Genomic DNA, 16,863 nt, shown 5'->3' on the forward strand with positions numbered 1-16,863 from the left:
CAATCTATTGGTGGCTTTTCACAGATATTTTTTTTCATGGAGATAAACAAGGCAGGGGAATTAAATCCAAAACATGCAAACCAGCATCACATGGATATGAAATGATATTAGTTTTGAGTGTTATGAAGAGGCTGCTCATGACACAAAGTGCTTCATAGCCTGAGATTCTTCCTAGTCTGGGATTTTGATATAAATGTTTTAATGACTAGCACAAACCAATTTGTTTCAATCTTTGTTGTCTTATTTTTCTTGAAAAGCTTCATGTTTTTTGCATATTTATTGTAAATATATGTGTTGTCCTGATCTTCAAAGTGTCAAATGGTTCTCATTTAGTAAATACTCAGGAATAGTTGTACAGAAAGAAGGCGAGGTTTATTATCTAAAGGCAGCATGCGGCTTCATGATCCTACTGAAGCGTGCGACCCAGTTGTTGTTTTCACTGATCAAAGTGCACTGAAGTGGGGTTAAGATGAACTGCCCCTCCTCTCATGCTTATCCTTTTGCCTGTCTTTCCATTTCTTTTTTATCTCATTTATTCTATCTAGGCGCCGTCTTCACCCTCCTCACCCTCGGGTAATGAACCAAAGTACGAGAAGCGCTGGCTGGACGCTGTCTCCCTCCCCCTGTCAATGGCTCGAGTCTCTAAACACAAAGCTGGAAGCGATAAATTAAGGTGCAGTAATCCGTTGTGATGCAATTCCTGATCCAACGTGTGGCATAACCTGGTCGGTTTGTTGGTTTTGCAGACATTTTTTGTCTAAGTGAGCTAGTGTTAAATCCAATATCTATGCAGCAGCATGCTGTGTCTGAAAAGGTCACTGATGCAGATCACAGATTGAGGGGCACTGAGGTTTATAAGAAATAGCACTAACTTTGATAAACTGCTGTTGGATTGTAGGAAAACAACCGACTATTTCTTCTGAAGCGGAACTCCCAACAAATGAAGTAGAAAAATAAATATTTAAAATGATTGCATTAAAATTTTAAGATCGTAATGTCAATATGTGAAATCTATGCCTCATTCATACTTAGGAAAACTGCCTCTGAGTGTATTTATTTTGTTATCATGAAGTTATTTTATTTAAACACCATCATACATTCCTAAAGCAATCTCTTATTATTGCTTTGCTCTAAGCATTTGGTGCTTTGGATGCCTACTTTTCTGCTGTTTGACACTAAGTTTTAAATTAAAGTGACTTATGGGATTCACGAACTGGAATATAGACAAGCATATACTATCATGATTAATTATTTATGAATTGATTTGCATTAGCATTGGATAAGGCTTGATGCTATCTATTATTATTGTGTTATTATTTCTTATAGGAGGACATTTTTCCATTCATGAACATTGCATATTAATCAGCAATCCTGTTTTGGAAATATACCTTTATACAGAATCCAAATCTAACACACCTGCTCCACATAATCACGCTACTCAATTACATGTATCAGGTCTGTTGGATTAGGTTGGTGATCACTGCCCCAGGCTGTTTGTAATATAATTGATATAATGGATCTTATTCAGTTGTTTTGCAACCTACTGTAGCTAGCTTTGGCTTAAATTCTAATATCCAGATTTTCTTCATTACTAATAGTCTTGGAAACCACATATATTCGTTTGCTTCAGATTCTTCTCATACTCTTCATATAGTGTCATATCCCCAGAAAGAGAGATTCATTGATTTTTATCATTTTAAAACTCCCTTTAAAGCTCCCTAGAGAGTCCAAAACACCTTTTTTAGACCTGAATTCTTATGCCTTTCCACACCCATTCTGAACCTATTTGTTTCCACTCATTCTGTCGTTCATTTCTCTGTTAGAGCCCTTTCTCAATGCATGGTAAAGCCCAATAAAAATGCACTTCTCCTGACTAATGGATTTTTTATTGTGTTCTGTCACTCACACAGACAGATTCTTGGTTTCAGAGGACTTGACTGCAGCCTCCTGCTAGTTCAAGCAGAACATTACATTCTCAAGGCAATTTCTCTCAGAAGCAGACCAAGCAGAGAATCGTTCTGCTGTACTCATGACCTGTATTAATTTTAATTATGGCACTTTAAATAATTATTTTCAGAGAAAATATAGATATGATACAAATGATGGCATTTGTTTGTTGGAGTATGCAGTATAGTCAAAAATTTAGATCACAATCAAGTTTAAATGATCAATTTCATTTTTATATAAACTTTTTGAAACATTAAACATTTTCATTGTTCTTTATTTCTTTGATTTCCTAAAGAACAAATGCTGAAAAAGAATAGCTTATTTGCTATGTCTTCTAAACAAGAATATCAATATGTAAATCATTTACATACAGTAGCTGGCAGCTCTTGTGCTTTGCATTTCTTCCTATTTCTGAATGACATGGTCTATTAATGAATGTTGGCAGCAACGTTTAGTCAAGGTTATCCATATGCTGCCTATTATCTTATTATAATTTCACTTGTTTTTTAATTATGTTTATAATATTGCACAAAGGATTGAAGAATATGATACTGTATATTAATATAAATTATACTGACAGTAAAACTCTCAAATCTAATTAATTACTCTATTAGCTTTTGTGTCTATAAACACTAGATTACATGGATACTGTCTGACTAATGGCAAGACTTTTGTGCTGCTAAGCAATGGTGTGTTCTCGTTGTTGCACACAGCCGGTGTGGAAACTGCAAGAAAAATTCATTTATATTATTCATTTTATATTTTTACAGATTTATTTTCTCTGAATCTTCTGAATGTTTGTGTTGTTGTTTGCTATCTGACTTTTGAGAGTTCATTCTCTCAGTCTTTGAAGACCATCATGATAAATGCAGCTGCTCAACCATCATACAAATGTTTTTTGCCTCTATAGTCACTTCACTTTCGGTTGAATACATCTGACAGCCGTCATTAAGCAGTCAGTCCACAAAATCAAAAAGTAATTCATTTATACTAGGTTGCAAACACACATCAATGAAATGTCAAAGCCATCACATTAGATGCAATGCTACCATATAATATATGCTTTTATGAACACATTCCAGTTCAATAACATTTGAACAAAAATAGAAAGAAACCACCATATCTGAATGTCTGTCATTAATAATGAATATTTGATTTAAAAAAAAGTAAAACAAAATAATTGTTATCCTTTTACCTCTTTACCATTTATTTATTTATTTATTTATTTATTTATTTATTTATTTATTTATCTATTTATTTATTTATTTATACTCGTTTTTCTCTCTCTCTCTATCTTCTAACCAGGTCAAACAGTTTTGAAATATTTGCCTTAGATGGAGCATGCACAAATATTCTACAGTTTTGCACTGCAGCAGAAAGTACAGATTGGCTTCAAGCAATATCAACCAATATTAATGATCTGACCCAGGAGTATGTGAGTATTGTATGCAGAACCCTGATGAGTATGCTTGATGAGTAGTGAATGTGTTCTCTTCTGAAAATATTAGTATTAGACACTGGACGCTCAGATAGGTGAATATAACACACACACAAGACAATTACAGCTAATGCTCGGTTTCCACTGGCATGGAATAGAGGCTGGTGATAAGAGAAATTGTTGATTATAGCAGACAGAACAGGTAAAAGCAGCCTGTTATTATGCTTGTGCTGAACCCTAGACACAGGAAGTGAGCAATAACATAGAAAAGGCAAAATTACAACATCAGGGTCAGTTCTGTGTCCTACCTTTTTAGTGCAACTAGACAGCAGAAATGCCAACATTGCCACAAATAATATATAGTTCTGTTGCATGTGAACTTTATTTTCTGCCCCGTTTCTCATAATCTTGTGTTCTTGTTCCGTATTCTCCTGTTGCAACGTTCAAAACCAAGACCTAAAATCCAACAAGAATGTTGCCTAATGATCTCATTTCCTGTGTGGCGTGTTAATTAGAGCACTGATGATCTAGTGGGCCTTTTCTATAGCCGAGCTCAAACATGTTCTGATTTACTGCCACACAGCTGCTTGGCTTACATGCAATTACTGCCCTTACGTCAGCTAATTATGGATCCAGACACTGATTGCTAAATGTACAATTTAGTGATGATTGTATGTGCAAGTGGCAAATGGAACTCTGACTTTTATTGTGGTGACCTATAACCCATAAATAGTGTATGACATTGTCACTTATGTCTTGACAGGTCCTGACCACCTTATATGTGACGTTGTCACTTACTGTATGTCTTGACAGGTCCTGACCACCAGTCATTGTGGCTGAGTTTATTACATAAGGAATTTGCTTTGTTTTTGTTAAAGAACAAAGATGAGTTGGGGAGAAGAAGACAGGTTTTAGAGTTGTGAAGGCTTTTCAGTTGAATATTGTGGAAGATTTTATGAAACTAGAAAAATGCAGTTAAAAAAATGCTTTATCCATTACTGTTTTTGTAAAAGCTACTGTTTCCCCCCACATCCTAGCACAAACCGTTTGCTTGCAATTGAACCTAGAATTTCTAAAATAAAAAAAAAGTCTTTTTAATAAGCTAGCTTAAAGTTAAAGCCCCTGTCATAGGCTGGTACTATTGTCAGAGCTACTGCTATAGAAAACCACAGTTAAAATCTCATAGAGATTCGTAGAATTATTACATTCTGACCAATTAGATTAGAGAATTCCACACTGCAGTAGTATAAAGAGAGATTTTGAATTGGAGGAACTTGGAGAAGATTGTGTTCATTTGTTGTATTCTTTGAGAAAATTCTCTCTTTGACTGCACATCAATGCAAAGAATTTACATGGATTAATGGCTGATTTCATAGACATAAGAATACCTGAGTGTGTATCTGCATCAAATAATAAAATCATATGATAAAATGAGCAAGGCAAAAGTTCTGAGCAATTTAACACATTCTTTTTCTAATAATATAATGTAACTCATTCAGTTTTAAGGATTCTTTGTAGCTACACAAACTTTTCTATTATTCTTTATTCTAGTTAATTCATATTTTTGTAGTTATTATTTGTATGTGCTAAAATAAGTAACTTTGTAATGAGATCAGAGTGTAAGCTTAGATTGATAATCACGGCTTCATAATAATGAGACAAATTGTCAAAATATTTCTTTGTTTTTCAGATAAAATCTGCAAACAAATACTATTCTCCTGATGAGCAGGTATGCCTTTATTACAGTGAGTTTCTACTTATTCTCTATATATCCACAGTGTTGACATGTGGGTCAAAGACATCAACTTTTCCTCTTTCACTATAGCACCCCTAGCATTCATAAAAATGCATTCAAGCATTAAAGTCTATGATGTTAGAACAGTAATGTGCACCATTACTCTCGTTAGCAAGTTTGCTCTTTGGAACTTTTGCTCTTAATGTGTAATTTATTCCTGTGAACAACTACAGACCAAAGGAGTAAGTCTGGGATTATATGATATTAGATTCCTGTGAATTATTTTATTTAAAAAAAAATGCTTGTAAAATATGACTCATGGAATTGTGAGAACAAAAAAAAAAAAAAAAAAAAGAATATTGTTCTCCCTCAGATTGCACCCTACAAAAGCAAGGTTAGGAAGGAAGGCTCCAAGTCATCAAATTAGTTTCTTCTATCCTGTTTGCAATAATTTTTTGTGTTTTAGTTGGGGTTTAGTTATATATGCAGTGGAAGTTGGTGGTGGAAAATGCCGATGTTTGTGCAGTGCTCAAAGTGTGAACCTCTCTCTGCAGTTTGAGCGAAATTGATTTTCAGCATGCGAATGTTTCTCTGTGCAGATCATCCATATGGGTTGGGTGTATGAGCACCTTCACAGGAGCAATGCCAACCAGGTTCAAAGCTACAAGTTCCTGGCATTGAAAGGCTCCTCTCTCTACATTCTCAGGGGCCCTCCTGTAAGTACATAACTCTGTGAAGTAAAAGTCCAAACACTTTCTCTACCAATTATAAATCATAAAGTGTACAACCCCACTCAAGGACACTTTTAGGCCAATAGGATTTGGCAGTCAATCTTGTGCTTGGCTGTGTTCCTTCCATAAACATCTTTTAGGCAGTGCTGGTCCTTTGCAGATGTCAGCGCATCCTTCATAGTCATATATAATGAGTCCATTAGTTTTAATGGATTGTACAAAAGAAAAGCTATTACCACCACTCATAATAGGGCATAAGTTATTTGTGACAAATGTTTTATCATTTCATTTCTTCCTCTGAAATGCAGCATAGCATTGCTTTCATATTCATTTGAAATCTAACACTCTCTACCTCAGTAATACAGTACAGTGACAAAATGGCTTAGAACATAATCACGTTTTAGATTTATTATTAACAGTGGCATAGATAAACTGTGAATGGGTCTTATATTATGGAAAAAAAAACTGTTTATTTATTTCATAAGTTCACCAATAAATCAGTAAATCTTTGTCAGTTCAACTCATGGTACACACTCAGAATTATTTGTTAAGTAAGTATTTCAGCGCTGTGGGTCATGCAGAAGGATATTGAACAGATATGCAGATAAATTTGCTGAGCTACTGTTTCACAGAATATCAAAGGATTGTCTAAAACCTGAAACTGCTAAGCACCATGCAGAGATTCTTTCACTGCACCATGAATGTTGTATATGAACACTCAGTGCATGTTGCTTTTTTCCCCAGGCTGGTGCGTCAGAATGGGCTCAAGCTGAGGCCACATTTAACCTCTGTGAGGTTCTCTTTAAGGTTCATAAGGTAAAGTTCTATGTTTATTATTAGCATTTTATGCCAGCAGCATCATGTGCTATTAGCTGTTCTGCTCGTGAGCAAAAAGGTCACCATAAATGATCATGTAGTGTATAATGAGTTGGCCGTGATTCTCTGCATAGCTGTGGATAGCTGAAGACTGCTGGATTCAACCAAAGCTGTGCGTGGGCCTGCAGCAGGACTGTGAGCTGCGGGACAGCGAGGGGTTCAGCTTTAGTGTGCTGGTGGGTCATGGCCAGAGCCACTGCTTCAGTGTGGAGCTGGGTACAGAGCTAGCACTGTGGGAAAAAGCCTTCCAGAGAGCTGTCTTCATGGAGGTACAGAGAACAGGGGTGAGTGCCACGGGTTCATTGGAAACAAATCTAAAGCTGACGTTTAATAATATGTATTTTGTTTAGATGCTTGGGGACTTTATAAAGTTTGTGTCTGAAACAAGCAGAGAGCTGGCATTATTAAACAGACCTTGAGGATAAGAGAGAAAGATATACTGCTTGATAAAAAATGTGTGGCTGCATACATGAACAGTAAATGTTTTTTATTTCTATGCTGTAATTGTAAATGTAGAGACATTCTGATCCAATACTGGATATTAGTACTTAGAGGCCACAGTATTCTGAAGCGTACTATAATGCTGAAATTTTCTGATGCAAATTTCAATGTCATATTTTATACTGTAGTGCATTATGGTGACAGCCAAGAAACATATCTTGTATTTACAAATTAAAACAATGATTCATTGACAAATAATAAATGTGCAAATGAACTTTTTTTTGCTTTATAAAATAAAGTACAAAGGCCATAATCTCCACTTACTGTGCATTCTAGGCTTTATTATTATTTTTTTACACAATAGCTCAACGAAATACACTTAGGACACACAGCTACAGTGAAATAGCTTCAACTACAACATTGATTATAATAGTTATATTTCACAAGGCCTTGTTACTGCATTTAACTCTACTACTTTACCAAGTGCTGCTAAATCATGTTACAGTCTTAGAAAGAAAATTATACTTTTGCAGTAATTGCAGTAATTATTCAGCAACCTGTTTGCTTGTGCTGTCTTAAAAAAGAACTGTCTTGCAAAGAAAGGCAGACACAAAGCTAATTTACTTGATGGTAATAAATGCCTGTTTACGTGTATTTCTGTCAAAATTGTGAGAGATATAATCAGAGTATGTTCTAGTAATTCACTGCTTAACCTAGCCATGCAATTACATGTTAAGTTTGTATTTTTCCTAATTTATATGGTCTGTTATGCTATTTTAGGTACAACGACCTCTTAACATGAAAACATTTGTATTACCAGTCTACAACACAATCATTCAGAATAAATGATACAGTTAGTTTTTCTTTTACAAGTGAACCTTTTAATTATCCTGGCAGACCAGAACAGAAGTGTGGAACTTGAGGCAAGCCTGCCTTTCCCCCTGTGATTTGTTCCTTTTTGAACATTATTATTGCTTTAATTAAATTTCACTAAAGAAACTGTTTTGTAAGACTTACCCTCACTGAGCCGTTAAATTGACTCTACCGCACAAAGGCTGATGGTGGCGGCGGTTTACTGGCAAAGTACAGCAGGATAACTTTTGTAAAGTGTGAGCTGCCTTAAATTCAGGAGTTGAAGGATGTAATCCTTAACCATTCATTAAGAACATTGCTCTTTATGGCCAGGACAAGCACAAGGTCAAGCACAACACATTCTATAGCTTTTAGCATTTTTTTAGCATTTTTTTCACATTATTTTATGCTACAAGATGTGAATAATTTGGTATATAGAGCGCCAAGGTTGGAACTCTCACACTGCATGTGAAACAGTATACGGTGTATTTCCAGTGTTAACAGTATTTTAATGAAATATCACAGAACTCACATGGACAAATATAAATGGTCTTTTTTTTTCAAGCAGTAAATGTTAGCCTCTTTAGCCGTCTAGCAAATCAGGACATATCACTTAGAAATGTAACATTTTAATATGTTACGAGAACATAAATGGGAAATTATCTCAAACTAGCCAACCAAGCTGCATGCGATCATGGTCTGTTTTCATCCAAATTCATTGAGGCATGCTTATTAAAGTATATCTTCTGATGTCAGGTCAAGGATTTAAGAAATGGCCAGCAGTGCATGATATAATATTCCTTGTTCTCAAAATAGAAACAGAGGGTGAAAAAAGGCAGCTCGAAGCCTTAGGGCTGTGATGCTCGGTACTCTTAACTAGAGACATTTATAAATAATATAAAGAAAAGAAGCTGTCAGAAAAGATTAAAATCCATATAATACAGCACAAACACGAATACGGCATGTGTAAACCTTTCCTTATTCCACATTGTGGTTCTGCACCAGTGTGCTTTACAAACCCCAAGAGATTGTCTGAATACTTCTCCGTAAAACTTTTTATTTTATTTTATTTTGTTTAGTTTTTTTGTGAAAGAGCATGACAGATATAATAATCACATTATATACTGTGGAGTTTTCAAATGGCAAAGTCACAGGGAGTTCAAGAGGATGATTCCTCCAAGCTCTTCTTTCCTTTTCCTTTAACTGTGTGAAAAGATCCCAAGGCAAGTTCCTAAGTGAAGCAGTTGAAAAGTTCACATTAGATTTAGAAGTTGAACGAGGAAAAAGCTGCTCTTTCAGAATGTATTAATTGAGATTAAAGACTTAGTGCCCTTAATCCAGCCTACAAAATCCCTCTTATCAGTATGCAAAACTTGAGTATTCACTGATTCTGCTGTATGTAGTGTCCTTATTTGTATATAAATATGTTTAAGGATCTCATTAAACAACGCATGAGCCATGCTGCTGTGTAAACCCACCACTTTCATCAATTCACTAACGTTTATCGGGTGTAATCAATTTAGGATTTTACTGCGTGATTTCATGGCTGACTTAAAGAGCAAAGTTAAAGCTCCATGTGGTTTGGTTTCTGCCGGTCATCAGAACTAGTTCAGTTGTTGATGAGTTTATTCTGCATGTGTGAGCATGCCCAGTGTGAGGATTATCCCAAGGTATTTTGCAGAGAAGGCTTGCATGTGGCTTTCTCAGTGCTTTATACAAAATGAAACCAGCAGAAGGATGAAAAAAGCACCCAGCCTTATTGTAAACTTGCATTGTCCAATGAGGGGCTAGTGAATATAATGGAGAATTTCGATTAGTGGGTTATCCTCTGTTCTCCAGCCAATTAGTCAAACCTCCTGTGGTCTCTAATAAATGCTCAGTAGTTCATATTCAGCTTAGGCTGTAATTCAATAGGGTACAGTCTGAAATAAACATGAGCTGCAAGGAAAAAAAGACTATTTTTGTTTTTGTTCGGGTCCTTTAAACATGATGCAGTCGCTGGCTTTTAGGCGAGCACATTACACAAAAGGTTCTTCAGTGCACAGAAAAATGTTTTTGTCATCCGCTGAAGTTAGATGAGGTTCAGGTATGCTATGGTTATTGCAGCAACAAACATGCATGGTTCCTACTGTAGTTTTCAGCATTAAGAAGACTGTCAGAGTTTGCCCAAAGGGCTAATCAGATCTAAGCTTCAGTCAAGCTGGCGGGTAAATCCTAAAGCACTTCTCACTGTGTTTTTTGAATTCCCAGAAGAAGCTCTCCAATTAGCTCTGTATAGTCTGCACTTTACATGTCACAGACAGTGCTCACACAAGGTGACATCAGGCTTTTCCTGTCAGATGAATGTCTCCTGCCTCGTAAAGCATGGAGTCGTGTCTAGGAATGAAGCACCCTTCAAGTTTTTGCTGACAGGTTCTGCGATCAAGGCTATTAGCAATTGTTCCCTGTATTAAGGAAAACATGGACATAAAGTGCACCAAAATATGGCATTATAAGATGCAGGATTTAAGGATGTTAACATACCACCTCTAATGGAAATGTAGGTGTTCTGACATTCAGGATGATTGCTTTCCATTTGCAAAGGAATAAAACCATTGGGCTGCAGAATGTCAAATACGCAGCAGCAGAGAGCCGCTGGAAAGGTTTGTGTAGTGGACAAATGCTTTCAGAGAACTACAGCCATATTGGAGCTTAAAAACCTATTGGCCTTGTGACCTAGGATTTATAGCTATTAAATTAACACTAAATGAAAAGGTGTTCAGGAGAATGCGTCATAAAGCCAGCATGAATTGGCATACATTCCATATTAGTCAGTGGTACGAAGCTTCATTAAAGAAGTAATGGCTTGTTAATTTTAATGTCTTCACATTAAATGCCACAGACTTGTTTTTGTTACAGGATGATCAGCTCACTCAGTGACCATAAAATCTCCACGACTGACGCCTATTTGATTTAACCCGGCCACTAGCTCCATAGTCATGCATACAATTGTTTCCTTGCAGTGGAGAATATTTAGAAATGTAGGGCATGTAGAAACTGGACTCAGAAACTCAGTAGCAGCACAGCTACAACGATAAAAAGTGCTTATAGGATCAAAACACAATGCATATTAATCATTTTGGCTAAACACAAATGTCCATTTCTCTGACTACAGTAATTATGGAGTGAGATGTTATTAGTCAACAAAAGAAAAAGCAACACTGTTATCAGGGTTTTCCCTGCTATCTTCAGTCTGTTTCCTTTCATTCCCATTAGCTTGTCGATCATGATTTTGCTGGAATGCAAGAGAAATTCTTAAATAAGGCAACATCCACTGGCAGTGTCCTCCAAGACAGATTATAACTAAATTGTTCAGTAAGAACAATAACTAAATCCTTCTCTATTGACTTCATAATATATTCATTAGATTTCAAACCCGTTGCTTTTTCTCATTCCCCTCTCTGCTAAAAAGACAAGCGCTGGGCAGCTGTTGCCATAGCGACTAAAGTCTACCTGTCCTTTATCTGGGGAAAGTGACAAATATTCCCCAATTTACATCAGCATGAATGAAACAGTTAGATAATATGAGCCAGGTGTAATGACCTAGTGTTCTGAAGTACCTGTTATATGATGTGTTGTGTTTCTCAATTTAATTTCGCCTGCTTAACATTAACTGCTAACTTCTTTTTCCACTTCATAGTCAAAAACCTACATGTGCAGTAGCCAAGGGAAAATACTGTGCTTTACAGTCGACTTTGAATCCGGCTTCTCCTGCTCTGAGAGCATTTCAAAGGTAATAAGGACTAAAAATATGCTGGTCTTGACTCCATCTTTACTCTTGGTGGCACAGGCCTGTGTGCGACTGGAGGGTTTAACATGTGCTAATTTTGGCCCAAAAGGAAGGAGATAGTTCAGAGCCCTCAAAGCCTTCATAGACATCAGCTTGTGCTGAGAGTAATGTCTAATTAAAATACATTTCCAGGCAACTTTCCCCTTATTATCAAAACATGGCTGGATGAAATGACTCATTATTAGATCTGGATTATTATAAGCTTGACTTATAGCCCAGTCTAAATATTATTGGCCTATGCAATGCTGACAGGCTGTTCTAAATCTGGCCTGCATTGTTAATGGTTTGAAACTAATTTGCATAGGAGTGAGTGTGTGTTAGCTGATTGGTTTTGCTCTATAAGGCGGCCACAATGACTGGCGATGACGAATATGCAAACGAGGCCCGATCAGGCTTTTCAGCAGCTCTTAATGAGCTGCTTTCACTACAGGCTCCAGCTGTCCATCTTTGTTTAGGACTTAGGATAGCTCTATGCTCATGGGCTGGTACATAAGTCCATTTGTAAAGTCCCTCTATATGAGCCAGGCAATTAATACAATCCATTTTGAACAATAAAAAGAAGGATGTGGAGTGAAAAATGGTCACAAATACAGTAAGCATCCAGTGCCAGCTGATGCAATCATGACTACATATTTGTTTAGCATGTGACATTGACATATTACTGCCTGAAGAGTATACAAACACCACCTTTATCCTTTATCAGCTGTCCTTTTCTTGATTAATGGCTTCCTCTCCTGTTTTAGAATCAAATCTACAGTCCCACACAGTCATAGAAATATTTAATGTTTTATACAGGAGAAACTGGGGTAGGGAAGTCTTTCTGTGATTAGCAGTTTCACAAATACAACAGCGATTTAATATCCTGAACAGAAACTCCAAGACATTTGGCACCTTTAACCTCGACCTTGTATTTCAACGTCTCATTTATTTATTTATTTATTTATGCTGATCTACCTGTCATCCACAGAAAGTCATTTGGAGATATAAATTTTCTCAACTGAAGGGCTCCTCAGATGATGGAAAGACAAGAGTAAAACTTTTATTTAAAAATTCTGAAAACCAACAGATAGAAATGAAGGTAAGTCTTGTATTTGCAGTACATCAATGCAATCTGTACCATCAGACATCAAATGACACAATTTCTGTTTAAGAATGATCTATGATTATTCATTTTTTAATCTTTTTATCAGATCAGAATGAAATAGCTTGTTAAACACTTGTTTCCCATCTCACGGGTTCTTTTCTCTTGGGGTGCAAAATGTAGGTCATATCGACTTTTATTTTTTAAATTGTTTACTGCACATTACTGTAGAATGACCCAAAATCCACCATCCAGCTGATATTCCACAGTTGCCACTGTTGACAAGCAGTTACTGACTACACAGTTGATATTATTACACCGTCACATATGCCGATTAAACCTAAAATTGCATAAATTCTTGTTTTCCTGTCCTTGTTTTTATAGGCTATTGGTTCTAGACATTTAAATTGTTTACCCTAAATGCTTTAAAAATCTAGCAGGGAACCTGGGAAAAATCACTATTACCCAAGCCAAGAATATGCAGCTTGTGTCAACACTAAATCTGTTTATGATCATAAATTGCTGATGAAGCAAATGATCAGTGTCTTAGGTGATCCTTAATGTTCAAGCACTATGTGTGGAGGTTTAGATTTAAATCTGTGTTGGTGTGAGCAAAAATAACTAACCAGTTTAAACCTTATGTCCATTTATGCAAAAAAAACGATGGAACCATTACCTTTATGGCGTTTGTCAGATACCCTTCTCCATGGCAACCATTTTTCTCATACATACTGAGCAATTGAGGCTTAAGGGCCAAGCTCGTAGGCTGGGCAATGTCAGCTTGGTAGTCCTGGGATTTGAACAACCTTCCACTCAGTAGTCCAACACCATAACCACTGAGGTACCACTTCCCTTTGATTCTGTTGTGACCATCCAATTTTGGTGTCACTGACATTTTAGGCTGTAATGAGACTCAGTATCTGACTTCTTATAAATGTCTAGGAAGTGAGAGTTATTGCTATTATGGTACTGATGTGCCGAGGAGCATTTCAGTTTGTTCATAGCCTTTCCATTTTGAGCTAATGATAAAATCATTAAAGTCACATTTTCATATGGTTTCTGCTCCCTTTAATGTCAGACAGTTTGTTCATTATTAAACTTGTGTGATTTAGGCTTACTGTTAGTGTTTTGCTAAATGTTTTTATACTTCATCAGAATTAGGTCATTTTTAGTAAGTATTTTAATTATCCTCAATATATGCAAATGTTGAGGATACTTAAAATACTTACTAAAAATGACCTAAGTTTGCATTACATTACATGCAAACCATAACAAATGATCCTAGAAGATAAACCATTGTTTAATACATACAACTGCATTTTTTGCAGATGATGACATTTTGTCGTTCTTTGTTTTTTCTCTCTCTTTTTTCCTTGACCTAATCAGGAGCTGGAGTTTGCTAATCTGACAGCAGTTCTTCACTGTATCCACTCTTTTATCGCTGCCAAAGTGGCCTCAGTGGATCCACTTTTTGTCAACAATCAAAGCATCACACGAAAGTACATTTACAACAGCTAGAAACACAAGTGTTGTAAAGAACATGTACCATCTTGTCTGTGGTTTCATCTACTATTTTATGCACAATATCTATGAATATATCTAGTTCTTGTTATTTTTGTATGACTCTTCTAAACTAAAATGTTAAAAAAAAAAGAACTTTTGGATTAGATGATATTTTGACATGCACTGATTAATGGTTTGGTACTTGATTATCCTATCTTTACTGGTCTGCTTAAAATGAACTCATATTGATCATGTAGCAAGGCAAATTTTCACATCTAGTCCATGGCATTATGGGTTTGTAAATGCATGCATTGCATTTAACACTTTACAGACCATTACGGGTGAACCTTGGAAGAAGTTAATACTGTAATATGAACTTCTGTCCTCGTGTCTTTCTCTAAAGTTCTTGACCGATGATTATGAATATCCCAAAATCAATGTAAAATCTGTTAAAATCTATTTTTCATGATAGCAATCTCCATTATTATACTTTGACCTTGTTTTATCAAACTGCTGCACAGTAACTGCAACAAAGCCTCAACTTTTAGCAACTTTTAGCATGAACGCATCATTTTGTACTGAAGTGTCCATGAATTTCACCTTCTCAATAGAAAATTCCTTAACAATAACACATTTCACAGATTTGTAGTATAGCCGTTTGATTAAATAGTAATTAGATCATGTAAGGTCGCCAACTACCTTCATACAAAAGTTTCTTTCTCTTTCTAATCTGTGATCAAATCGAAGGCCCATAATTTGCCACATTGTTCTGTATGGTGTTATTCAGTACCTTTCCAAATAAAGGAACAGTTAATTAACTGTTGACAAAAAGGTGTATGATCTCTTTTGTGCCCAGATTTCTTTTGTGTCCAGAGTACTGATAAAACTTTTAGATGTTTAAAACTGACAGGCCTCTTTGTACAGTCTCTGCTCATTGTTCATTGCTGTACCAATAATTATTGCAATTATAGTAGATAAACACTAAAGTCCTGTGCAATGTGATATTAAACCTAGGCTACATTAATTGTTCATCGTCAGACCTGACTCAAAATTTCAGCAAAATTATGTATATCATTAAAAAAATTATTTAATTGATCTCATTTCTAATATTTTAGTTAGCATTACAAGATTGGAACAAAAGGACCACCTGAAGCAGTTTAGTGTGAAGCAAAACCCTTCAGAGAGATTTCTAAAGTAGCAACACTCAGTTCTATTCAAAGAACTCCAGCAGACTACTGTGCAAAAAGAAGACAACTACTTGAAACTGAAATTTTCTGAATAAAAGAAGGCTTAAATGAGCTGTGTTAAAATAAAACAGCGTTTTAAATTTGCATTACAAGCTCAAAAGAGATGACAAGACCTTGCTTGGTTGCTACTTCAGAACAAGCCCCTTACTGTTTAATTATGCACAAACCTTCACACAGGAAAGGTTCCTGACTGAAGAGCTTGCAGTGCACTGCTCAGGCATTATGTCACATGATGCAAGCTATGCGACGTTAATGTGTGATTGTAGAGGTACTGATGCAGAGTAATCACAGTTTCAGTTAACTTCAACAATATCTAAAAGGGATGTGAACACTGAATTCTTTAATTCATTCAAGGTCTTAGATATTAAATGTGTGTGAATTTGGATGGATTATTCAGCCAATGACTCTGCTATACACAAACGTAGCACTTAGAAACACTATACTAATACTAGGTAGAGTCTCCTAATGCTTTCAAAATAACCTCAGTTGTTTATGGCAGGGGTTTCAGATTATATTGGAGACAATCCTTGTTATTACTGTTGACATGATTACATATGACACAATTCCTACAGGTTTTTTAGGTGCACTTCTATGCTGCTGGGTTCAGATCCAGTGACTGGAAAGCCAACCTAAAGAACACTCAGCTCATTGCTCTGTTCAAGAAACTTCTTCTGCTTTGTGTCATGGTGCATTATAATGCTGGAAATAGGCATCAAAAGTTCGTAAATTGGGGCCATGTAGAGATGATCATGGTCAGCAACAAAATTCAAATAGGCTATGGTATTCCAGTGATGACTGATTGGTATTAACAGGCAAAAAAAAACCATTTCTCACATTACATATTACTCTACCTCCACCAGCCTGGAACGATAACACAAAGCAAGTGGGTCCATGGATTCATGCTGTTGGTGCCAATTTCCATCATCTGTTTGCATCAACAGAAATTGTAATTCATCAGATCAGGCTACATTTTTCCAGGTTTCAGCTGTCTAGTTTTGGTGAGCCTGTGCATACAGTACTGCAACCTCAGCTTTCTGTTGTTAGCTGACAGAACTGGAACCTGGCATTGTCTTTTGCAGTTGCAGCCCTACTGCCTCAAGGTTCGAAGTGTTGTGCATCTGACATGCTCTTCTTCTCACTACAATTCTACAGAGTGTTTATTTGAGTTGAAGTGCTTTTCTGT

General features: G+C 36.2%; 1 protein-coding gene across 1 annotated transcript in view; it reads left to right on the plus strand.

Moving 5' to 3' along the window:
• sntg2 (syntrophin, gamma 2) overlaps positions 1-15,076 on the plus strand; it is a 36,396-nt gene extending 21,320 nt beyond the window's left edge. The window contains exons 9-17 of the mRNA XM_060879369.1: positions 546-673; positions 3,253-3,382; positions 5,076-5,114; positions 5,720-5,836; positions 6,596-6,667; positions 6,802-7,011; positions 11,700-11,792; positions 12,817-12,927; positions 14,317-15,076. Coding sequence (XP_060735352.1) covers positions 546-673; positions 3,253-3,382; positions 5,076-5,114; positions 5,720-5,836; positions 6,596-6,667; positions 6,802-7,011; positions 11,700-11,792; positions 12,817-12,927; positions 14,317-14,448 — 1,032 coding nt within the window. The 3' untranslated portion in view covers positions 14,449-15,076. The remainder of the gene's footprint in view (positions 1-545; positions 674-3,252; positions 3,383-5,075; positions 5,115-5,719; positions 5,837-6,595; positions 6,668-6,801; positions 7,012-11,699; positions 11,793-12,816; positions 12,928-14,316) is intronic.
• Positions 15,077-16,863: the final 1,787 nt, after the last annotated feature.

Source organism: Tachysurus vachellii, chromosome 10 (assembly GCF_030014155.1).
Source record: "Tachysurus vachellii isolate PV-2020 chromosome 10, HZAU_Pvac_v1, whole genome shotgun sequence".
In the NCBI taxonomy this organism is placed as follows: domain Eukaryota; kingdom Metazoa; phylum Chordata; class Actinopteri; order Siluriformes; family Bagridae; genus Tachysurus; species Tachysurus vachellii.